General features: G+C 53.9%; 2 protein-coding genes across 11 annotated transcripts; one reads left to right on the top strand and one right to left on the bottom strand.

Moving 5' to 3' along the window:
• Positions 1-76: 76 nt before the first annotated feature.
• On the top strand, positions 77-9,732 carry CHRNB1 (cholinergic receptor nicotinic beta 1 subunit). Of its 8 annotated transcripts, none has more exons than XM_060134243.1 (11): positions 77-194; positions 280-380; positions 1,005-1,049; positions 1,594-1,703; positions 1,808-1,916; positions 2,280-2,427; positions 2,899-3,108; positions 5,983-6,338; positions 6,700-6,881; positions 7,230-7,377; positions 7,683-9,732. In XM_060134243.1, the coding sequence occupies exons 1-11, from the start codon at positions 131-133 to the stop codon at positions 7,821-7,823; spliced, it is 1,614 nt and encodes a 537-aa protein (XP_059990226.1). In that variant the 5' UTR covers positions 77-130; the 3' UTR covers positions 7,824-9,732. The 8 variants fall into 8 exon arrangements, 6 of the variants coding, with proteins under 6 accessions (XP_059990226.1, XP_059990228.1, XP_059990227.1 ...); XM_060134245.1 differs by lacking the exon at positions 6,700-6,881 and adding an exon at positions 6,882-6,952 and having other exon boundaries at positions 280-419; positions 5,983-6,206; XM_060134244.1 differs by having other exon boundaries at positions 280-419; positions 5,983-6,206.
• Positions 9,298-24,486, bottom strand: ZBTB4 (zinc finger and BTB domain containing 4). Of its 3 annotated transcripts, none has more exons than XM_060134238.1 (4): positions 24,363-24,486; positions 16,025-16,094; positions 14,533-15,578; positions 9,298-13,870 (listed from the first exon to the last, which is right to left on the bottom strand). In XM_060134238.1, exons 3-4 carry the CDS (start codon positions 15,567-15,569, stop codon positions 11,935-11,937), a joined length of 2,973 nt encoding a protein of 990 aa, XP_059990221.1. In that variant the 5' UTR covers positions 15,570-15,578; positions 16,025-16,094; positions 24,363-24,486; the 3' UTR covers positions 9,298-11,934. The 3 variants fall into 3 exon arrangements, with proteins under 3 accessions (XP_059990221.1, XP_059990222.1, XP_059990223.1); XM_060134239.1 differs by lacking the exon at positions 24,363-24,486 and adding an exon at positions 23,788-23,858; XM_060134240.1 differs by lacking the exon at positions 24,363-24,486 and adding an exon at positions 17,312-17,681.

Genomic DNA, 24,486 nt, shown 5'->3' with positions numbered 1-24,486 from the left:
GCGCGGGGCGGGTAGGCTGGCGGCTGCCCCCCAATAACAGGTGCACATTCCTGGGCGCCTCGTCACTTCCCCTGCGCTGGCTGTCCTGGTGGCTCACCCAAACGGACTCACTGAGCGACGCGGGCGGGCTATGACCCCAGGGGCGCTGCTGCTGCTGCTGCTGCTGGGGGCGTTGGGGGTGCCATTCGCCCCGGGTAAGTCTGGGCCTCAAAGGGGCAGTGACAGGGCCAGAGGTCGTGGCCGGGCATCAGGGCTTCACTCAGTTCTCTCCTCCTCCAGGCGCCCGCGGCTCGGAGGCGGAGGGCCGACTCCGCGAGAAACTTTTCTCGGGCTATGATAGCTCGGTGAGGCCGGCGCGGGAGGTGGGAGACCGCGTCGGGGTCAGCATTGGTCTCAGCCTAGCGCAATTAATCAGCCTGGTGAGGGCGCACGCGGGGAGTTGAGGTCTGGCCCACTAGCCGGCTGGGGGGCGTGGCTTTAGGCAGGGCGGGACCCAGGGACCACTGTGGGCGGGGTCCGGGGCGAGGCCAGGCTGGGTGACTGACGGGCCGTTAGTAGAGATTGGGTCGAAATCGGACCAATGGACAAGCTGTGGGCGTGGCTGCTGGACGGGCCAGGATGGGGCCGGGCAGGATGATGAGCTGGCCTGTGGGCAGATCTCAAAGTGGAGCTGGGGCCGATGGACAGGCCGGAGAGCGGACCTTGGGGCGGGGTCATAGGCTGGGGCGGACCTTGGTGCCGGACAGGGTCAATAAACAACAGCGGGCAGAGATTCACTCCGGCCGGGGCCGGGACTGGTAAATGAACTGGCTGGCTGTACGGCCAGCAGGAAGTTTACGAGATAGAGGCGGAGCTTAAGCCAACGCAGTTTATAGGAGGTGGGGCTTGAACCCAAGAGGGTGCGACTCAGAAAAAGAGGGGAGGTTCCAGGGAGAGTTTACCCACCGAGCCCCTCATTTCTCTACACTGACATCATATCTCCCCTTTAAACTTTTCCCTTCTAGAACGAGAAGGATGAGGAGATGAGCACAAAGGTCTACTTAGACCTGGTACGGAGACCCCCGCAGGGTGGGAAAGGGCGGGCGTCCCGCTGCCTTTACAATTTCCTCGAATGTCCCGCCCAGTAAGATTTTTTTTTTTTTTTTTTTTGCATCACGGCCTCAGAAACACATTTGTAGCTGAAACAGAAGCTTCAGGAAACAATACCTATCTTTACTATGGGAGCTGCATTCCATGCATTTTTCATTCTAAATTTTTTTTTTTAACACTGGTTTGGGGCCACTCATTTGATTCCGGACCTATGAAAAGGGTCGTTAACTGCAGTTTGAAAACCACTGTTTTAGAGGCTAGCGTGCAACCCCCTCGTTTTTACAGAAAGAAGAAATTGGGGCCCGATGAGAGAGAAGGGGAAATTAGTTGATAGGGTCCCAAAGAGTGCAGGTGGAGTCTTAAACAGAGCCCCGGCCTCCAGAACCACAGACCATGCCTGCGCGGCTCTCCTCCCTTGCATTCCCTGCCCGGACTTCCTTCGCACATCCCAAGACTCCATCCAGCCTCCAGCCCCAGACGGCCCCTCAGCCTCTGCTTCCCTAGGAGTGGACTGACTACAGGCTGAGCTGGGACCCTGAGGAGCACGAGGGCATCGATTCACTCCGCATCACTGCCGAATCCGTGTGGCTACCAGACGTGGTGCTCCTAAACAAGTAAGGATGTTCCCAAAGTCTGGGAGGTGGGGCAGGGCCTCTGGAGGGGCGCGGCCTCCGGAGGGAGGGGCCTGATCCCAGATAAGAAGATTCTTTCCCTGCAGCAACGACGGAAATTTTGATGTTGCTCTGGACATCAGCGTCGTGGTGTCCTCCGACGGCTCCGTGCGCTGGCAGCCCCCGGGCATCTATCGCAGCAGCTGCAGCATCCAGGTGTCCGGGCCCCACCTGGGAAGCTCAAGGCGCTCCTAGAGACCCTCACTCAGATATCCCTCCTCCATTATCCCCATGACCCTCACGTCTCTCTTACCCTTCTGATTTTCCGTTGAGTTTCATCTTCTCTGTCCACTTTCATTGACTTTCAGTCTTCCTCAGTGACCGCCCCCCTCCATTGTCCATGACCTCCCCGCATAACCTTCTTATTCCTGTGACTCCACTTCTCTGTGATCTTCCCCTGGTGGTCCCTATCTCCCTAGTGCCCCATAGCCTCTGACCCCTGTCTGCCCTGTGACCTCCCCAACTCCCCCAGCCCTGACCAGCTCTCTGGCAGCTCTAGTGATTCTCCACTCCATCCAGGTCACCTACTTCCCCTTTGACTGGCAGAACTGCACCATGGTGTTCAGTTCCTATAGCTATGACAGCTCAGAAGTCAGTCTGCAGACCGGCTTGGGTCCCGATGGGCAGGAGCGGCAGGAAGTGCACATTCATGAAGGCACCTTTATTGGTGAGTGGGCATGGCTTCCATGTCCATGGGCTTTATGATTTCCAGTTCCTAACAGGCTGATAAATATACTCCATCAGTGAGTCCCTGTGGGTTCAGCAAGATAGGTATAACTGTCTATATTTTGTGGTTATGGAAATTGAGACTTGCTCAAATTTATTAGAGATGGGCTGTCCAGCCCAGGGACCATATCTAGCCCCTTATTACATCAGTCCCTCCTGCTCTAGGATGTGGCAGAGAAAGCCATATCTGGGAATTCCCTGGCGGTCCAGTGGTTAGGACTCCACACTTTCACTGCTGAGGGCCCGGGTTCAATCCCTCGTTGGGGAACTAAGATCCCACGAGCAGCGCGGTGGCGCAGTGAGGCAAAAAAAAAAAGAAAGAAAAAGAAAAGAAAGCCGTATATCTGGCACCAACAAAGACAGGTTCCACATCTGTGTCACCTTCTCTTCTCCCCCGCCTCCGCCACCCAAGAGAATGGTCAATGGGAGATTATTCACAAGCCTTCTCGGCTAATCCAGCCTCCAGTGGATCCTAGGGGAGGCGGGGAAAGGCGGCGTGAAGCAGTCACCTTCTACCTCATCATTCGCCGGAAGCCTCTCTTTTACCTGGTCAACGTCATTGCCCCATGCATCCTCATCACTCTTCTGGCCATCTTCGTCTTCTACCTGCCACCAGATGCAGGTAAGAGGGGAAGGGGCCCAGCACTCCTTCTTACCAATAGCTCCGGTTCTTGCTCTTCACCCATAATACAGGGAAGGTTTTCCTGCCAACTCAAGCCTTCATGAACTGTGCTTCAGCAATCTCACCCAGGTTTTCCTTTCAGGAAGAGCCTTTGCCTCTGCATCCAGATTTCCCCTCCAACCTCAAGCTCTACCTCCCCTCTGCTGCTCACTTCTCTGCACCCAGTAACTTCTGAGCTCTTCCCTTCAGAATCCTAGGATCTCATCCTTGGAACTGCCACTCCTCTGACCAACAAACTCCCAGGCTTAGCTAACGCTTCCTTTCCCTTTCCGCATTCCTAGCATCCTCCCTCCCCCACTTGTCAAATGCCGCCTACTAGTCCCTTAACCTCCTATGTCCCTTGGAAATAATAGCCAACATTTCTCTAGGAGACAGCACAATATGCTAACAGAGTAACCTTGGGCAAATTCCTTAATCTCTTAGTGTCCTGATCTGGAAATAGGACAGTCGTTGTCCCTCCCACATAGGACTATTTTGAGGATTAACTGAGTTAATAGAACTATGCCTGGTACTCTGTAAGCTTTGTGTAAGTGTAGGTATAGTCTTTTCTAATTTTGAGCACTTGCTATAAGATAATACAAATAATGTGTTACATATATTAACTCAGTTCTAATCTTCACAACTCTGTGAGGTAAGTACTGAATTGTCTTCCCATTTCACAGAGGCTAAGTGACTTTAAGTCATTCACCTGACATTACACAGAGAGAGGCAGTGTTGCTATTCCAACCCTGCTTAGTACTAGTCTGATCCAGAGACTGATATCCTAAACTCTCATATTCAAAGATGCTTTACTGGGAGTTCTCTGGTAGGCTAGTGGTTAGGATTCTGGGCTTTCACTGCTGTGGCCTGAAAAACAAAACAAAACAAACAAAAAGCACACGCTTTCCTTCTCTCTGTAATCAAGCCCTCTCTCAGTCTAGGGAAGGAGAGTGATGCATCTCTAGAACACACTTCCACATGTAACTTCTTCTTCCTGGAGCAAGGCAAATCTTGGAACCCAATATTACAGGACTAAAGTAGAACAGACCATAATAGTTATTTATTTCAATGCCTTCCATGAAGTTTGCAGCACCTGTTGTATGCCACAGTAATAACCAGCCACCTGGTATATTCTTACATACTTGGTTTCATTTTTAGATCCTTCGATTTGCTATATAGTTCCTGCTACAGGGGTTGGTCCATTCATTCATTTAACAATACTTGTTGAACATCTGTAATGTGCAAGGCACTGGGAATACATCAGTGAATAAAACAGACAAAAATCCCTGCTCTCATGGAGTTTATATTCTAGTGGGGGAGACAGTCAGTAAACATAATAAACCCATTGGATAGTATATTATTATTTTTTTAATTAATTTATTAATTAATTTATTTAGGCTGCGTTTGGCCTTTGTTGCTGCGCGGGGCTTTCTCTAGTTGTGGTGAACAGGGGCTACTTTCGTTGCAGTGCACGGGCTTCTCATTGCGGTGGCTCCTCTTGTTGTGGAACACGGAATCTAGGCGCGTGGGCTTCAGTAGTTGTGGCACGCGGGCTCTAGAGCACAAGCTCAGTAGTTGTGGCGCACGGGCTTAGTTGCTCCGCGGTATGTGGGATCTTCCCGGACCAGGGCTCGAACCCGCATCCCCTGCATTGGCAGGCGGATTCCTAACCACTGTGCCACCAGGGAAGTCCTAGATAGTATATTAGGAGAGGTCAATTCCTAAGAAGGAAAAATAGGAAAAGGGTTTGGGGAGGATGAGAATGGGGGTAGGGGGTTGCAATTTATTTATTTATTTAAACAATTTTATTGAAATATAGTTGATTTACAATGTTGTGTTTCATTTCTGCTGTACAGCAGAGTGACTCATTTACAGATATATATATTTTTTCATATTCTTTTCCGCTATGGTTTATCACAGGGGTTGCAATTTAAAAATAGGATGGTCAGTGAATGCCTCACTAAAAAGGAAATGTTTGATCAATATTTGAACAAAGACTTGAAGGAAGTGAGAGAATGACCCTGGTAGATATCTGGGGGAAGAAATTACCAGGAGGAGTTAACAGTGAATGCAAAGGCTCTGAGGTGGGCATGTGCCTTGCATATTCAAGAAATAGCCAACGTAACTGAATGAAGTAAGCAAGAGAGAAAACAGTATGAGATGTAGTCAGAGAGCTAATGGGAAGGCCTTGTAGACTTCAGTAAGGACTTTTATGCTAAAGGCGATGGGAAGCCACTGGAGTGATATGATCTGATTTACATTTTAAGGGGATCAATCCGGCTGCTCTGTTGAGAACAGTCAGCAGGGGGGCAAAGGATGAAGCAAAGAGGAGGCCTTTATAATAACTCAGATCTGAGGTAATGGTGGCTGGTACCAGGATGGTAGTGGTAAATGTGATAAGTCATCAGTTTCAGGATATATTTTGAAGATAGAGCCAATAGGGTTTGGTATGGATTGGATATGGGATGAGAGAGAGGAGAGCTGAGAATGACTCAAAGGGATTTGGCCTGAGCCACAGGAAAGGTCGAGTTGTCATTTATGAACTGAGGCAGACTATGTGGGGAGTCGGTGGTGAGGGAATTAAGTTTTGGACATGTTAAGTTCGAGATGTCTAGTGGACACCCAAATGGAGAGGTTAAGTAGGTAGGTGGATACAAGTGTGGAATTTAGGGGAATCAGTCCAGGTTGGAGGTATAAATGTAGGAGTTATTTGCATGCAGTTGGCCCTTCCAAAAGCCTGTCCTTGAGTGGGCTGGAAACACGGTCACTGATTATGCCAGGGAGATTGCTTTCTGGCAAAGCCTAATCCTTCCGCCTTCCCCTCTGTCCCCCAAGGAGAGAAGATGGGGCTCTCGATCTTTGCCCTGCTGACCCTTACTGTGTTCCTGCTGCTGCTGGCAGACAAAGTGCCTGAGACCTCCCTGTCTGTCCCCATCATTATCAAATACCTCATGTTTACCATGGTCCTCGTCACCTTCTCAGTCATCCTTAGCGTCGTAGTCCTCAACCTGCACCATCGCTCACCCCACACCCACCAAATGCCCCTTTGGGTCCGTCAGGTAAGAAGATCTCCTTTCCAACCTGTGTTAACTCTCAATCCTAGTATTTGGCTTTTTGTCCAGGTATCGCTCCTCCCTCCCACCGACTTCAACCTTCCCTTTCACAGACCTGAGGGAGAACTACAACTCCTGGTAGAGTGTCAAAGTGCCAAGGTCTTTGGGTGTTGAAATGTTGCCCAATTAATTTTATCCTCCCATCATTAACATTGCGTAGATCCCAGACTCTCTTCATCAATACTGCCCATCGTGGGTCCCAAGTAAGCATTCTAAGGGTTAGGTACTATCAGGGTGGAAGCCCTCAGAACTTTTCTTTCCGGTCAGGATGCCTCCTAACCCACTTAAGAACTCTTGGGCTGTGTAGTTGCATTTCATCTGTGGGACGCATGCACGCATGCGCAGGAATGGGCACGTGCCGTGGGGGTGGTTGGCGGCTTCCCTTCTGGTCTGAAAGCATAAGAGCCCCCTCCAATACGCCTCTTCTTCTACTCTGCAGATCTTTATCCACAAACTCCCTCCGTATCTGGGTCTGAAGAGACCCAAACCTGAGAGAGACCAGATACCGGAGCCACCTCCTATACCTCTCAGGGATTCTCCAGGAAGTGGCTGGGGTCGGGGAACAGATGAATATTTCATCCGCAAGCCACCAAATGATTTTCTCTTCCCCAAACCCAACAGGTAGTATCTACTCCCCATCGCCCGCGTGGAAGGGAGAGGGAGAACTACACTTCCCAGGAGACTGTGCGGAGGCAGGCGTCCTAAGCTCCCGGAGGATGTCGTGGTTGAGCATCATGGGACTTGTAGTATCCCTTCTGTTGCCCACTTTGCGGGGAGGTGGGAACTAAAGGGAATAGGAGGAATTGCGGAAGGCTAGAGAGGTCGCCGCTGTCGGAGAGAACCTGAAGTGCTCTCTCACGTTTTGAAACCTGGATGGGCGTTGGAGGAGGGAGTTGGGGCGGGGCCTAGAGCACCCGCGCAGGCCGTCTTTGCGCCCCGGTCGTGGCCAAACAGACTCGCCTCTTCCAGGTTCCAGCCTGAACTGTCTGCCCCGGACCTGCGGCGATTTACCGATGGTCCAAACCGGGCTGTGGGCCTGCCTCCCGAGCTACGGGAGGTCGTTTCCTCAATCAGCTACATCGCTCAACAGCTGCAGGAACAGGAGGACCACGACGCGGTGAGTCCAAAGAGGGTGGGCCAAGGCAAGGCCTGGGTGGCCTTGGCTCCACCCACAAACTTAGGCTCCGCCCTCCAGCACTCGATTTTATTTCTGATTGGAAGTTTGCCTCACTTGGTCCCGCCCCCTGGTTTCCGACTTGTTCTTTACTCACCTCCGTCGCCCGCAGTTTCGCTCTCTGCTATTCTTCGGGCCCGCCCTTGTCTCAAAGCCGTGGTAGGAGGACCTGGGTGCGGTACAGGGCTTTGGGGCCGCCTTCCCTGGGGGTCTGGAGCTCAGGAACAGTTTCCTCTTCCTACCCCCAGCTGAAGGAGGACTGGCAGTTTGTGGCCATGGTGGTGGACCGCCTTTTCCTGTGGACCTTCATCATCTTCACGAGCGTCGGGACCCTCGTCATCTTTCTGGACGCCACGTACCACTTGCCCCCTCCCGACCCCTTTCCTTGAGGACGAGAGGGCCGAGACCGAGGTTCTCGGCCAGTTGAATTGAGAGTTTGGTAGTACTCTCAAGTCCCATCCCTTTCTGCATCTTAACTCCTTCACTAGGAGTCCAATCCTCTCATCATTTCGTTTCTAGGGAGGAAGCCCAAGTGGGACTGGGCAGATGGGGGCCTTGGGCCCACCTGAAATGCACTATCCGATTATTTACTCTTTGGCTTCTTGAAGAAGCTCCATTGGATATTCACATCTAGGTTGGCAATGAATGGAACAAAGAACAAGAACTAGATTGTAAGCCTTCTGAGGGCAGGAACTATGTCTGTTCACTGTAATATCCCCAACACCTAGCACAGATCCTAACCTATACAGCCAGTACCTCTGGTTGAATGAATAGGGAAATTTTTTTTCTGTAAGGAAGTACACTAAGTAATAGTGTTTATGTTTGCATGTTGGGACTAGTGGTCGTTTTTCTTTGTTTTTACCTTTCTGTAGTTTATTGTATTTTGTAATATGTATTATCTTTAGGATAAAAAAAGGTTATTTCTAAAAGGATGCATTTGTAATGAGGATAAAAAAAGCACACTGCAAAAACCTTAAGTTCCAGCTTTGGTGCTCAAACTTTGGACAAGCTACTAAACTGCCCTGTGCCTCAGTTTCCCCATCTGTAAAATGAAGCTAATAATAATATCTGCTCCCTAGTCTGAGGATCATATGAGAAGATGAGAACAAAAGCATTATACAGTATACATCAGAGGTTACAAACTGGTGTGTTTCGTTTGGCCCATGTTGTTGGCCAGCAAAATTTAAAATTTGAATTGGTTTGCTACTTTTAAAATGTGGATATTTCACAGAGAAATTTGGATTTCTGGCTTCTCTTGAAACTTTTTAAGAACTACAGTAGCACCAGGTCTGATTCCCCTGTTGGCAGCAACCTGCTAGAGCTGATTAGTGGCTGCCCACTCTGGTCAAGGTATTTGTATCAGAATTCCTCCAAGGCCCCACCCACCTAACCACTCATTTTACTTGCCCATGCCTGCATAACCCTAGACAAAATACAGGGGAGGGGAGGAGGGACAGGGAGTTGAAGCCCGTGGGAGGCCAGGAGTGGAACAAGCAAGGGTGTTGGTGTCTCTTATGGCCATCACACATTTTATGCCTATTTCCTTTCAGTTTGGAGAAAGGGCTTCATCTGGGAGATGAAGATCTTGTGCCCAGCAGACTCTGTGAACTGGACTGCATTAATGTTTCTGCCTGGAGGTCAGAGCAAAGTCAGCTTTAGCCTAGTGGCTGCAGCAATTACAGTGAAGTACCTAGGGTCAACAGGCTCTCACACCTACTCAATTGCTGGAAGTTGGTGTCCTAAGAGGGAGAATAGGGCTACAACTTGTAGGGATCCCTGTGGGACAAGGTTAGCATGTCCCTGTCCAGCCAGACCCACCAGCCACGCCAATAATTGCACCTGGCATCCCACCGCGGAGCACAGTTCGTTTGTCTTGTTGGTTTATTGGCCTAGAGAGTTGGACACACACACAAATGCGGAGATAAATATTGGTCAGTTTCTCTAAATCTGGGTCCTCACTACGTATAGAGCTAGAGTCTGTAGAATTCTAAATCTTGTGTGCTGTGGCACAGAACCAGTGGCCTTCCCACTCCACCGTCACCCTTCTTCCCAGGGAACATGGGGAAAGAGGGCACAAACTGACAAGACTTAATAATTTTCAAAAGACAAAATTGCAAAATCCCAAATTTCCAACATGTGAAATTCACAATATTCAAGTTCCCCAACTCCGATACATGTATTTTAATTGCCATTTCGCCACAATCTCCTTTGTTGCCCAGAACCACCAAATTCTGGAAACTATTTTCCTAAATCATATTTTCAAAAAAATAAATGTCTACATTCTCAGTTCTCCCAAAATGTCCATGGTTTTAGAATTTTGACCTGTTCTGAAATTCAAATTCCCTGGTCCATCCTCAACCCCTTAAATCTCTGTGCCTTTTTGCCTCAGAGGAGTGCAGGTTAAGGATATAGGGGGACTGTTATCGCATCTGCCCCCTGCCTCCAAGGCCTTCCTCAGTCTCTCTTGTGGTTCCGCTGTGTGTATATATATATATATATATATATATATATATATATATATATATATATATATTTTATATATATAATTTGCGTGTAGATATATATGTATTCTTTATTATGTACTTTTATTCGCAGTTTTTCTAAAGTGCCAGAAACAAGATTTGTGGGAATTTTTTTTGTGATTTTTTTTTTTTTTTTTTGCATTTTTCCCCGTTTTAAACTTTTCTCCCCCTTAAAAATTGGAACTCGGTATGGTACATTCAGTAGGAAACTCTTCACTCGGACTGTGGCCAAGACCAAGAAAAGTGCAAAGAGACAGAGGAGGAGTGAAGGAGCGACACTCCTCCGTGGTTAACATTCAGGGAGCCTGTCGAAAACCTCCCCTTTCCGTATGCTGGGAGGGCAAGAAGAGGCAGGAGGTTGGTCCTGTCCCTCCCCCCAAACCCCCTCCCTCCAAAAGCCATGATCTTGCCCTTTCAGCATCAGTTGAGAGGGCAGCCATCTTGGCCCCAAAAAACAGTAGCTGAGAAAAAGGCTGCCATTTTGATGACAACTTTTCCCCTTTTTAAACTGCACTCCTCTAATTCCCATTTTTCAAATTTGCTCCCCCAAACTGGCTCTCCCCTCGTGAGCTGTTTTTTTTTTTTCTGGGGGGGGGAGGTGGGTGGATGGAAAATGTTCATCCAATCACAGAGTGGGGAGGCCCAGTTATCAAAGAGAATTAGGAGCAAACATTTCTTCAACTCCCCCACTGGAAGGAAACATAGGGACCCCTGACCAGGGTTAACTAGTGCAAATTAGGGATTAGGGACTTATAAGGTCCCTGTACCCCATCCCTAGGCTGGGATCTTTGGGCGTGGGGAACTGAGTCAAAGATGGGGTGTAAGGTGCTATTTTGCAGGGAAAGTTGGTGGGGATACCCCAAAGCCCACCAAGGGAGTAGGATGGTTCACCAAAAACCATCTGGAGTGATTGGTGAGGGAAGTGATACTGGGGGAAAAAAGGAGGTTAAGGTAAGGATGGGAGGTCATGTGCAAATCTTGGGCTTACCCACCCATCCAACCCCCATCCATTTTTCTGGCTATTTGGTCTAGTCTGGGAGAAACCATCGGGAAAAAAAACAGGGAGAAAGTAGATTCCCTTCCCCATTCCATATAGAGCTCCTCCCTCCTGGCCCCCAAATCTGGTTTAGCCCAGAAGAGGCCATATGTAGAGGCAGGAAGAGATGCAATCTACCTACTTCTTTTGCCTTGGAAGAGTCTGGGGCTCACGAGATTTGAGGGTCAAAGTAGGGCTGAGATTGGTGCTGCCCTGGGCTGGGAAAGTACTCAGCCATGGAACAGATAGGTAGCCCTCCCCCCAGCACCTCCTTGACCTGGATGGGAGAGGCCATCTCCAGAGTCTAGGAGTATAAGGAGGAATATGGAAGATCCAAAGGCATGGAAGCCAAGGAAGGGATGGCATCTTAATGTGAAGGAAATGGGCACAGAAACCCACCGTCGGGGAGAATGGAATCCAAAGCCACACTCCCAGGTGAGTAAGTGTCAGGTATCACAATGGTCTGGTCCAGGCCCTGGGCCACAAAGGATGGAATGTGCTGGGAAGCATCTGGGCAAGGGCTTAGAGAAAGCTTCAGAACGAGGGGGGGAACATTAGGTGAGAGAGATGGTTTCCCCCTAGGTTTACGAATCAGGGGGGCGGGTTAGACATTCAGAGCTGGTGGGGGCTATGAGTAGAGATTCATTTAAGTATATTGCTCAGTTGCCCCAAGGGCTGGAGAAGGATGGGAGCTGGCCCTGCCCCTCACGGAGGCCATTCCCTGGAGGAGAACTGAGAGGGGAACCACCAAAGATCCCTTCCCAGGTGGTGGGAAAACTACAATCTCACACAAAGCAGCCTGACCCCTGAGCTCCAGAGGCCCCCAAGTCCCTGCACAAGAGTGTGGAGGGGCTCCCAAGGGGCAGGGAGGCCAGGGAGCTGGTAGTGGCGGGGGTTCAGGGAGGGTGGCATCTGGTGAAAGGGGGGATCTGGGCCCAGAGCTCACCCCACATCTCCCTTCTGGGTTCTTTCAACCCCTGCCCTTTCCCCTTCTCCCTTAGGGGGGACTGGTGGAGGGAGAGTTGGGGGCGGTGGAGTTGGGGGGGTAGGGGGTGCTGCTTGAGGGTTGACTGCGTAGCCAAAGACCCCTGGTAGGAAGGGAAGGGCCCCCCCACCCTTCTCATCAGGTAGGACCATGTTAAGAGCAACTGGGAGAGCGGCCAAGTTGCTGAAGTTGTAAGGGTAGGCGGCAAGAAGCTGGGGCCCATAGACGAGTGGGTAGGGCTCAGGGTAGAAGGTGACTTTGGCAGCCCCCATCCCCTCCATCCGGTCCCCCCGCCCAGCCCCCACTGGCCCCTCACTCCCAGCTTTTCCCCTGCCACTGCCAGATTCCCGGCCGCTCCCGATCAGAGCCAGTGGAAATTCCTGCACAGGTGGGTATGCATAGGTACCCCCTCCTGCCACCACTGAGGGCTCCTCCCCCCCTGAGATGACAGGGTCCTGGAGCGAGGCGGTTTTGGAAGCTTCCTCAGCAGCAGCGCTCCCGCCACCCGCCTCCCCGCTGGATGAGGAGACTTGCATCTCTTGGGGAGCCTCCTCCTTGACGTCCCCGGCTCGGGTGCCAACGCAGCCCTTGGAGTAGGCAATGACAGGCGTGGGGGTACCCCCGGGCCGCTCGGCAGCATGCCTCTGCCCGTGGCGGCTCAGGGCGGCTGCCGTCTTGCACACCTTGGCGCAGTGAGGGCAGGCGAAGCGGGTGGAAGGCTTCCGTCCAGCCCGAGAGTTGTGGGAGCCCCCGCCGTGGGCCTCCTGGTGCTTGCGCAGCCTCCTCAGGGTGGCAAATGTCTGGGCACAGTCCCCGCAGCGGTGCCTCCGCTCGCCACGGGCACGCCCTGCGGGGCCCTCGGCCGCCGGGGTCTCCTCCCAGCTCCTCCGTTCCAGCTTCTGTCTCCAGCGAGGCGGCCGGCGGCCTCTGGGCATCCCGCCACCCCCGCTGCTGCCCGGGCCTGCGGCTCCAGCCTTGCGCTTGGGCTTGTACGAGTAGTAGGGCCTCCAGAGCTGGTCCTCCCCGCCAGCCTTCGACTCCTCCTCGTCCTCCTCATCCTCCTCGTCCTCCTCCTCGTCCTCCTCTTCATCCTCCTCCTCGCTCTCCTCCATCTCCTCTCCGCTCAGCTCCCCGGGACGCAGGTCAGTTTCTGAGATGCGGCGCTTGACAATAGCCTCCTCACCGATTCGTACAGTGATCTGACACAGTGGAGGTGGAGCCTGCAGCTGAGAGGGACCCCGGCCAGGCCCTGCAGGGGGACCCCCGCCCCCACCAAGCCCACCAGCTGGCTTGGCCGTGTAGGTCAGAGTCCTTGTGGCCCGTGGGTTCCGGCCCTTGGCCTCCTCCGTGGCTGTGGCTGGGCTGCCGGCTGGGGCTGGGCTGGCTGGGGCAGCTGCAGGCACAGGGGGAGGAGGTGGGTACTCACGTTTTTTGGGGGGCCGTGGCGGAGCAGTGTAAGTGATGACTGAGGCAGCTTGGGCCCCCCCTGTGCTGGCCGGCCCACTCCCTGCTCCACCACTGGTGCTACCCCCGTGTACAATGACAGAGGGAGCTGGGTGGGCAAAAGTGATGACAGACGGTGGGGGGCCAGGCTCTGGGGCAGGTGGGGGTCCGGGTGGTGGGCTGGCCGGCATTGCCGCAGGGGCCGGAGTGTTGAGGCTCGGAGAAAGGGGGGCCTCGGGGGCTCCCTGGCTGTAGGTCTTGTAGGGCCGCTTGGCCGCCCGCATGGGGAGCAGGCGGTACAGCTTGAGGGTATTGAGCTTGGGCTTATAGCCTCCATTGGGCGTCTTCTCACTGGCTAGGAGGCCCGGGCTAATGCCATGGAAGGCTCGCTGGTGGGTCTTCAGGTTATAGTAGGTGACAAAGGTCTCCCAGCAGAAGATGCACTGGTACCTGGGCCAGGACGGCATGGAACAGGGCAGGGCCAGAGCCAGTTGAGTCAGGGCCGTGAAGCCACGGCCTCAGCTTCCCACGTCCTCTCCTGCCTCCACTCAGACCTTGAACTGCCCCAGCCATTTGCTCACCCTCCTTAAAGGCTGCTTGTCTCACCCTGCCAGCCTCAGAAAGGACACCAGTCCCAGTACAGTGCCCCCCACTGGCTGTGAGATGCCAGGCCTCAGCTGTTCCGTCTGTGAACTGGGAATAATCACACACCTTGCCTACCTCCCAAAGCCTTCTTCTGAAGCTCACATGACAGAAGGGGGAAATGTCTTATGAACAGGGGTGCATTACAGCTGTTGCTGGACATGCCTGAGCTCCCTAGTCCTGTCCCATGAAGCAACTTTCTCTTCCTTGGTCTCTTCCACATCACCAAGCCAGGACGTGACACCTGGAGGTGCTAATAAACATCAGCGGAAGGAAACGGGGCTGAAGGGAGGCAGAAGGGTGAGTGATGGAAAGCAGGTGAGCAGGGGCTAGTGGGTGAGCAGGCGTCTCAGGATGAGTTTCTAGGCCCCATGCTCTGCCCATTTTCTCCCTTGTCCCTGTGATCCCTGAATGGACAAGTTCCCATGTGACCCCTCCCCCCACCATCCCCGGCCGTGCAGGCCACTCACCTGCGTTCCCCGGTGTGCCACACCTCGTGCTTGGTACGGTACTCAGCCAGGGCGAACACCTTCTCACAGTAGCGGCAGGGGTACTTCCTCCGCCACGAGTGTACATTGCTGTGCCGCTTCAGGCTGGACAGGGTCACGTAGGAACGCTCACAGGCCGCGCACACGTACAGCACGTGGCCGCCCACCACCTTCACCACGTGCTCGGGACCACCTCGGAAGCCCACTGGTGGGGGCAGGGCTGAGGCGTCCACTCCTGAAGGGCCACTGGGGCCAGAGCCCCCGGCTCCCAGCCCTGCAGACCCCCGAGTGCTGGCCCCCCTACGACACTGTGCCTCATGGGTCTGCAGCCGCTTGGGATGGATGAAGCTTTTCCCACATCGGGGGCAGGGGAGGGGCCGCCGGGGCAGGGGAGGCTGTGAGTCAGGGGCCTGGGCCTCAGCCCTGTCACCCTCCCACTCCCCGGCTGGCCTAGGCCCAGGCCCGAAGTTGTCTTCTTCAGGCTGCGAGGTGGCCATGGGGGCTGGGGCAGGAGGTGCCCAGGCATCACCTCCCTCCCCCAGGCCCTGCAGGCGGGAGATGCCCAGACGCCGCCCCAGAGCGCCGATCTCTGCCACAGCTGCCCCGTCCCCTCCACCACCAGGTAGTGCCAGCCGGGCACTGTAGATGAAATTGAGGACATCAGAGAAGGCAGCTGCTGGGACCCCTGGCAGCTCCAGGACCCGGGGTGGGGATGAAGCGGGAGGTGAGGGTGGAGGGGGAGAGGAAGAGGACGAGGAGGAGGAGGAAGAAGCTGTGGTGGAGGCAGGGTTGGGGGCAGAGCCCCCAGTAATTGGTGGGAGGGGCAGTGGGGCTGAAGCGAGCAGGGCCTCTCTGAAGAAGGGACTAGAAGCAGCCAGGACGCTGCGGTGAGCAGGGAACTTGGTGTCTCCGGCTATGAGGGTGACGTCACAGAAGAGGCCACGGAGCCGCTGCTCATTGAGCTGGCGCAGGACGGCAGGGGCATGGGACGGGTCTGTCACCTCTGCTGGGGGGGGCATGGCGCCAGCCTAGATGGAGGAGAAGAGGCCAGGGGAGGATCTCAGAGGCTGGGCAGAGGGTGGGGGCCTCTAAAATCAGAGGTGAGCTGGGAGGGGGTGGGGGGCTGTTGGCCAGAGACAGGTGGAAGGCTGACTGACTTCTGGTCACGGAAGTGAGGGGTTAACCTTAGCCACCCCACGTCCGGCCAGCATCCAACGCCCGTGTGTCAAACGTCGGGGGCTGGTAGAGGCCAGGAATACCTCAGGTCTTGATGAAGGTCAGGGGTCAAGACTTCCAAGCCACAGACTAGCGAGGTAAGCAATGGACACCTCTCTCCCACTGGGAGGGGGAGGGAGGCCCCACAGCCTCTGCTGACCATTTCTCAGGACTCCCCGGCCTGGACAACACAGCTGCTCTGCTGGCCTGCTGCCTCAGGCCCAGCCTCCCGCGGGGCAGACCTCTCGCGCCACCTCACCTGAGAGCACAGCCAACATGGAGCAGAGCGGGGGTGGCTCAGCGAGTCCCTTCTGCCAGGCCTCTTCCCTCTGTGGGGAAACAGAAACCCCGTCCTCAATAAGGGAACCGGACGGGAGGGGACCCAGGAGGTGGGGGGTGGCGCAGTGTGCAGGGCCAACGAGGCCCAGGCTGCTCTGCAGACCCTGACCCTCCTGGGAGCCCGAGAGGTTATTTGCTGAGCTGCCTCCAGTTGGACCCAGGAGTTCACACAAATTATTGCAAAGCCTTGTGCTGCTGGCCCCCAGAAGTACAGGAACAAGATAATTTGCATATTCCCAATTTGCCTCAAAACAATCCAGGAGCACAGTTCAATCCCGTAGGTCCAGGGAAGCCTGCTGGATCACTCTCAAGTCCCTTTGGCCCAACCTTCGGGGCTCAAAGGAAATCAAAGATTTGCATGTTGTCTTTCACTATAATAGTCTCATTTACATATCAAGATAGATTTGTCTGAGCTTTTTCATTGGACCAAGCTGCTAGATATTCAAATTAGGAGAGGACCTCTTGACATTAAATCTTAGAGGGGGTTTCTGGCCTAGGTGCCAGGTGACCACTGAAGACTACGAACTCTTGCACACGCGCCAGCTTGCTCCAATCTCTGAAGGGCGCTAAAAGGCCACCAGACCGGAAGTGAGGAAGCTTGGGTCCCACTCCTTATTCTGACAGCTGGTGGCTTTAGGACTTTGGCTTAAAAAGGGGAGGGTGGGGAATGCAACCCCTATCTCACTCTTGCTGGGAGGCTCATCCAAAAGGAATAGCAGGCAACCCAAATGTGAGCTGTGGTGGTCACTGCCCAGAAAGCACCTCGCAGCCTCGGCTTTGGGGGCTAATTTTTCAGTTGAAGATCTCAATTCCAGAGCCATAAAGTAACTTAGCCAAAGACACACAGAGCTGGTCATGACAGGTGGGGCCTGTTCACAGACCCAGGCCTCTTGATCTGAGAGCAGAGCTCTCGGCCCCTCTCATGAACCCTCCATGAAGCCTGGGAGCCCTCCCCTTGCGCACGTCCTGAGTCACACATGACCTCCGAGGTGTCCTGCGTCAGGAGTTCCTCATACAATTCCCACCCCCCCCAGAAGACGCTCTCTTCCCATTTATTACTCATACTATCTGGACTAAGTTGCCTGCCCTCCACAGCCCATTTCATGTTCCCGAAAGATTGCTCTGAGCCCTCTCCTGGAGGACGAGGAGGGTGGTAAACAGGGGTGATATTCAAAAGTTCTAACAGCCCCGACTGTCAGGCACACACCTAGGTCAAATGCTTCTCCATCAGTTGAGTTGCTGGATTGCAGGTGGGTCAGGAATCCAGGGGAAGGGGCCCCGTTCGCGGTTTGGTGTTCAGTTCTGTTTGTAAAATGGGGAAAGAGAGCAAGGCCTCCTACTCCCTTCTGTGACAGCCACCAGCCAACAGGGACCCCCAAGAGTTGATGCTTTTACTTGCATTACCCCATTTGTTCCTCATCACTACCCTAAAAGGTAGCAGTTAGCTTCTTGACTTTAAAGTGACAGGCTGAGGCTCGGAGATGCTAGGTAGCTGCCCAAGGATATATGACCAGTTGGTAGCAGGGCTGGGATCTGATCCCAGGAAGTTCGGCTCAAAGGCCTGCATTCTTGATTATATCACATCAGGATGAAGGACATGTTTACAGCTGGGATACTGTGATATAACAAGAAATAAAGTTGACCCTTGAACAACATAGGTTTGAACTGCACAGGTCCACTTACACGTGGATTTTTTTCAATGGTAAATATGACAGCACTACACGATCCAAGGTTGGTTGAATCCGAGGACGCAGAACCTTGGATACGGAGGCCCGATTGTAAGGCTATACTTGGAGTTTCCGCTGCGTGGACGGTCTGGGCCCCTAACCCGCACACTGTTCGAGGGTCAACTGTAATATATTTGGTCTTTGTCCCCATTGCTGACACAGAGCTCCTAAAACTCTTGTAATTTCCCAAGTAACAGGGGTGCTAGGAGAATCTTATTCTAACATTTGGTCTTTGAGCCCAGTTCTTGACATTAAGCTCCTCAACTCCTTGGAATTTCCTGGGTGATAGGAGAGTCTCTTGTTCTAATGAGGCGACTCTTGGTGGGATCCCGGATGCGGGCTGGTCACCAGAAAGACAGAGCCGTGATTAGAAGTTTGGAACTTTCAGCCCCAGTCCCCCACTGCTTCTGGGGAGAGAAGAGGGCCTGGAGACTCAGGTAATAATCGATCATGCCTATGTGATGAGGCCTCCATAAAAGTCTCTGAAATATGGGGTTCAGAGAGCTTCTGGTTGCTAAACACATCCCCATGGCGAGAGGGTAGTGCACCCCAACTTTGTGAAGACAGAAGTTCCTGTCCTCGGACCCTTCCAGACCTCGCCCTCCGTACCTCTTCATTTGGCTATTAGCATATCCTTTATTATATAATAAACCAATAAATGTAAGTATTTCCCTCAGTTCTGTAAGCCATCCTAGCAAATTATCAAGTCTGAGGACGGGGTCATGAGAAAGCCTGATGTCTTGATGGTCAGTCAGAAGTACAGGAGGTCTGGGGAATTCCCTGGTGGTCCAGTCGTTAGGACTCTGTGCTGCCACTGCAGGGGTCACGGGTTCAATCCCTGGTCGGGGAACTAAGATCCCACAGGCCGCGTGGCACGGCCAAAAAACTAAATAAAATAAAATAAAACTAAAAGTTTTAAAACAAAAAAAACTACAGGAGGTCTGGGCTTGCAAACTGGTATCTGAAGTGGGGGCAGTCTTGTGGGAATGAGCCCTTAACCTCTGGGATCTGATGCTATCTCCAGGCAGACAGTATCGGAATTGAACTGAATTGTAGGACACCCAGCTAGTGTCAGAGAACTGGTCAGTGTGGGGAGAAAAACCCACACATTTCGTGTCAGAAGTGTCATGAGTTGAGTGTACAGGAAAACAGTTATGTTTTTCTTTCAACAGCACCCACTAGGGCCGCCACCAGCCCATCTAGGATCTTTGTGGAAATTAGAGGAAGGGGAAAAAAATAGAGGAAAAGGCCACGCACAGCAAAGCTTGATTCTGGCCCCCACTCACCCCCTCGGCCAGGCCTGCCCACCTGCACAGCCATATGGGCTTGGGGCCTTCTGAGGCATGGCTGTGTGCTGACTGCCAAGATATTTGGACAAGGCCTATCAAGGCTTTTTAGAACCACAGAGGTCCAAGGCTGGCCTGGCCCTTGGAGATCATCTAGAACCATCATCATCATGGTACTTGGAGCTGCCATTGATGAGAAAAATATTATGTGCCAAATCCAGTGCTAAGCATTTTATCTGCATTATCTCAACACTCAAAAGGACCACAGTGAGGCAGGGGCTAGTGTCAAACCCATTTTACAGATGAGGAAACTGAGGCTTTAAATACTCTAGACACCTCACTTGCAGGTAGAGAGGACGTAGTGACAGGGTGATTTGCCCCTGGTCTCATTGCTAACCAAGCTGGGTTTGGACCCTGCTCTCCTGAGTTCAACTGCCCCACCAGAGGCCACTGCCCTGCAAGGGTTTATGGGAGGTGGAGAAGACACTAGTTATGGGACCCTGGGCAAGTTACTTAACCTCTCTGTATGTCAGTTTCCTTGTCAATGAGGTGGGGATAATGAGAAGCGCCCACTACATAGGGTTGTAAAGAATAAACGAGCTGATGACTGGCAGTACGTAGAAGAGTGCCTGCCATGCAGCAAATGCTCAGGAAGTGCTAGCTCTAATTATCATCTTGGAACTCAGTCCCGGAAAATGGTGGGGGGAAGTGGTGAAGAAAAAGGGGCAGAAATCAGGCTTCAGGGTAGGTTTGATGGCTCTGTGGTTTTTAGTTTGTTTTTACCATTTCTCTACTCTTAACTGGCTGTGTGATCTTAGAGGTGTGACTGAGGTGCAGATCTGAGGGCTGCCACCAGATACACTCCACCTCTTGCTGTTCCCTCTGCCTGGAATGTTCTTTCCTCAGGTAGCCTCATGCCTTGCTGCCCCACCTCCTTTAAGCCTTGACTCAAAAGTCACCTTCCCCCAAGGCCCTCCCTGGCCGCCCCGTACCTCCCCAAACTCCCTATCCCTCTCCCCTACTTTATTTTCCTCCTTGGCATTTAGTAAGACATACTGTTCATTCATCGCTAGACTGCAAGCTCCAGGGGAGGGAGAGATTTTTCTCTGCTTTGTTCACTGCTACCTCCAGTGCTTAGAACAATGCCTGATACATAGTGGGAGATCAAAAACATTTGGGGTAAATGAATGAACCTGCTTTCTTCAAGACGTCCTGGAGTGTGTCCACTTTCAGGAAGGACGCCATCCTCAGTCCTGGCCTGACTTGGCCAGGAGCTGGGGGTGGCGAGCGTAACTTGACCACTTCCAGGGTGCTCACGCTTTGCCTGATTTACCTCCAGGGCTTTACAGGCGTTGCCTCATTTAATGGTTTCCTCAGCCACCCAAAGTTGGCATTTATTTTATCCCAATTTTACAGATGAGGAAACTGAAGCTCACAGAGGGATTTACCTTGCTCAAGGTCACACAGCTTGTGAGCAGCAGAGTCAAAATTCAAATCCAGGCCTGTGTGAACCCAGATGCAGGGTCCTTCCCTCTGCCACACTGCCGGGGCCAGCGGGCTACCGAAATCACCACGCGAGGTCTCACGTGCTAAATGGTAACTGTGTCATATCTGACTCCACCCTTTCCCTCACTCTCCACATCCAGCAGCCACTGAGTCTGGTCAAATATGCAACCCAGTTTTTTTTGTTTTTTGTTTTCTTTTTTGGCCATGCTGTGCGGCTTAGGGGGTTTTAGTTTCCTGACCAGGGATCGAACCTGGGCCCTCAGCAGTGAGAGTGTGGAGTCCTAACCACTAGACTGCCAGGGAATTCCCTGCGGCCCAGCTTGGGAATGGCTCTGGAAACCTTCCCTCTAACCTGCCTCTGGCCCCCAAACTAGCTCAGGGCCTTGTAACACTCATGGTCCAAGGCCATGGCCTCCCAGCTCGTCCCCTGCTTCTGGTCTTAGCTTCCACCATCCAGCCTTCCTCTCACTGAGGATCAACGGCCCCGAAGCAGCTCAGGTGGCATCGCTCCTGGGCTCAGAAACCTTCTTGGGCCTCCATTCCGGAATAAAGCTCAAATTCCTCAGCTGAGCATTCGAGTCTAATTCCCATCTTCCTCTCTATTCTTGCATTGCATGAGTCTCCCCTTAAGCACACGCTGTGCTCTCCATCCCCAGCAGTCCCACACCTCCATGCCCTCGCCCATGCTGGTTCTCCTGCTAGAAATACAACCTTGTCCCCAGCCTCTTCCCCAAATCCCTCCAAAATGTTAAGATCTACCTCAAATGCCATCTTCCTCTTGGCCCTCCCTGACCCTCAGGACAAGAACAATCTCTCCTTTGCCTGGTTCATCAACGTTTTGTGCTCCTGTGGCCAGTATCCAGCAGTGGATGCTAGGTTCTCCCTCCCAGGCTGAGACTCCCTAAGTCACTGTTTAAACACACCAGTCTTCTGAAATGGACTGGTGCAGGTGTTAAGTTCTGCAGAAATTGGGCAGAAGTGCGTGTGTGTTTGGCGGGGGTGGTGCACAGAGAGGCCCACAGAAAGCTTCAAAAGGGCACTAGAGGACACATATAAAGAGCACATGATCTGGAATCAGACTGGCTGGGTTCAAATCCAGCTTTACTTCTTACTAGCTAAGTGGCTTTGGGCAAATTACTTCTCTGGGCCTCGGCTGGCTCATTTGACAAAGGGAGGTACTTAGAACTCCTACTTCCACGCGGCGCTGGGAGGACTAAATGAGTGACCATACGTAAAAGCACTGAGGACAGTGCCTGGTGCACAGTGTTAAATAAGTGTTTACTGTTGTTATTAACCAAGCCCCAGGAAGGGGCTCAGTGCTGGCAGAGGGCTGACAGTGGCTGGCACAGGCATAGTCCCCAGACTGTAGCTACTTTCCAGGTATGTTTTCCATGTGCTACCTACCTACAGCCCCGTTGGAAGATGGACAGGGCAGATGATTAGCCCCATTTTAAAGATGAGGAACTGAGGCTCACTTAGGGAAGGTGCCAGCGAGGACGGGGTAGGGCCCGAACTCCTCAGTTCTAGTCTAGGCCTCCTTGCCCTCCACCAGGCCATGGTGCACCTGTTGTGCAGGCCTGACATAGCCAGCACGCCCCCACGCAGTGGGGGGGGCCTGGCCGTAGTGCCCTCCCTGCCCCCATGCACACGCACCCTCCCCGCCAGGCCAGGGGCAGACCACAGCGATATGTACACTTGGAACACACACACACACACACACACACACACACACACACACACACACACACACACACACACACACACACACACACACACACACACACACACACACACACACACACACACACCCCTACAGAAGGGCCTGGGCCCCAAAGGTGAGGAAAACCTGTTCTGAGGAATCTGCCTAGTGAGCAAATTCCATTCCCAGACCCTTCCACGGTCGCAGGAGGGGCCCAGTGTGCATCACAGAAGAGACAGAATAGCAGAGATCCCTGCAAGGGGGCAGAGAGAGGGTTGAAGCAGGAGGAGACTGAAAACTTCATGTTTCTTTTTTCCATTTCAGTGACAAGAGTCACACCCGGCCTTTACATAAACATGGCCAAGGAGCTGCTCCGTCCAAGTTGAGTTTCCTCGCAGCCGCCAGGCCTCTCCACCCGGTGACCCTGACGCGCTGGGCGGGCCGGCGAGGGGCTAGCGCACAGACCCTGCACAGACTAGCTGGGCTGCCCGACAACACCCAGGCCTCCCGCCTGCTGCCCTTGCTCTGCCCCATATTTATCTCCCCTCCTTCTTCATAACATATCCCCACAGCAGCCCCACACGGCCACTCCAACACGCAGAGGCAGGCACGCACACACAGCTCACGGCTGATCTCCAGAGTCCGAGGCCCACACGGCCCTTGTCACGCCATCGCCCTCCCCACAAGTGTTTTCTGACCAGCTTGCTTCCCAGCCCAACAGCACAGATGGGCTCCCACAAACGACGTCACAAAAGAATCCCGTAGGGAATGTCGCAAACACACAACCTTCCCCTGGCTCGGCTGCCTCCCCATCCCATAAACACAACCTGCATGTTCCACCCAGGGCCCCTCACACTGGTGCCAGCCGCCCTAGGGGTACCTGAGACACACCCTGGGGCTTCTCACTTCCTGCACGACCCGCGGGACCTGAGTTCTAGACATGCATCCCCCCGCGCCCTCCCTCCCCTGTGCCACCTGATCGTCACATGGACCCAAGAACCCATCGAGCGGGCCATCCTCTCCGAGACTGGACCACACCTCAGCGGGGCCGCATGAACGGGACCGGACCCGACACCTTCCCACTCAGACTCAAGGGTACACAACTGCCCTCTCCAGCTGGGCACACGACACCCTGCACTCCGGCGCCCTCCACAGCACTTACCCCTCGCCAGCTACGCAGAAAACAACAGTTCCCAAATAGTTCATATGTGCAGCGCCAGACACATATGTGCAAGAAAACACACGCCGGTGTAAAACATAAAACCCCACACCTAACAAACTCCGCCGGTACTGTGCGCGGCTTCAAATGCGGACCTGTCACCCAAAGCCACAGGGCCACATCTTGTAATTCTGCCCCACAACACTGGACTCTCTCTGTCTGGCTTTCTGTCCCCATAGCCCGGGAGAGCCCTGCAGGACCCCTGGCTGCCGCACCAGCCAACAGTGGTGACCAGGAGAGGTTTACCTTGCCCCACAACACAGGAGGAGACACACAAGCTCCAGGACTCACAGCCACAACCCTGCCCCGACGGCGCGGCGGCTCCGGGTCGCCTGCTCGCCCTGCGCACCCCGCACACCCCAACTCTAGGGCACTCGGCGGCCCACCCCTCCCCCCACCCCCCTGCCTGGCTCCTACGCCATCGCCCTCCCAGCGGCTTGCAGCGCCGGCCCGGGCTCACACCCGCCCCGCCCCACCCCAACGTGCCCCACAGGGGGAGGGGGACACTGGGCTGCAGAATTAACCCTTCAAGCGGGGAATGAGCGCGGCCCTTTCCACGGCCCCAGGCGATCGCGCCCCCCGGCCGCCGCTGGGTCGGACGCCGTACCCGGGCCCCCTTAGTCGCCCCCCCCCAGCGCCGTGCGCGCCTGGAGGCGGGGCCAGATTCAGCCCCCGACCCCTGAGCCCCCAGGTCAACCCCAAAGGGGAGCGGTCGCGGCACGGGACGTGGCCCGGGCCCCCGCGGCACCGGGCAGCGGGGAGGGGGCCCGGCTGTTGGCTCCGGTCCGCCCTGGCCCTGCCCGGTTCGCCCCGGGGCCCACCTGACTGCGATGGCGCCGCGTCCGCCAGGCCCGACTCATCACCGTGGCCGCCACCGGCCGCTCCGGTTTCGCCCGCCTCCAGCTCCGGCTCCGGCTCCGGCCCCGGCCCCCCCAGCGCCCGGCC

Source organism: Lagenorhynchus albirostris, chromosome 20 (genome assembly GCF_949774975.1).
Source record: "Lagenorhynchus albirostris chromosome 20, mLagAlb1.1, whole genome shotgun sequence".
Taxonomy (NCBI): domain Eukaryota; kingdom Metazoa; phylum Chordata; class Mammalia; order Artiodactyla; family Delphinidae; genus Lagenorhynchus; species Lagenorhynchus albirostris.
The sequence above is the reverse complement of the archived record's forward strand: the minus strand, read 5'-3'. Positions and strand labels throughout refer to the sequence as shown.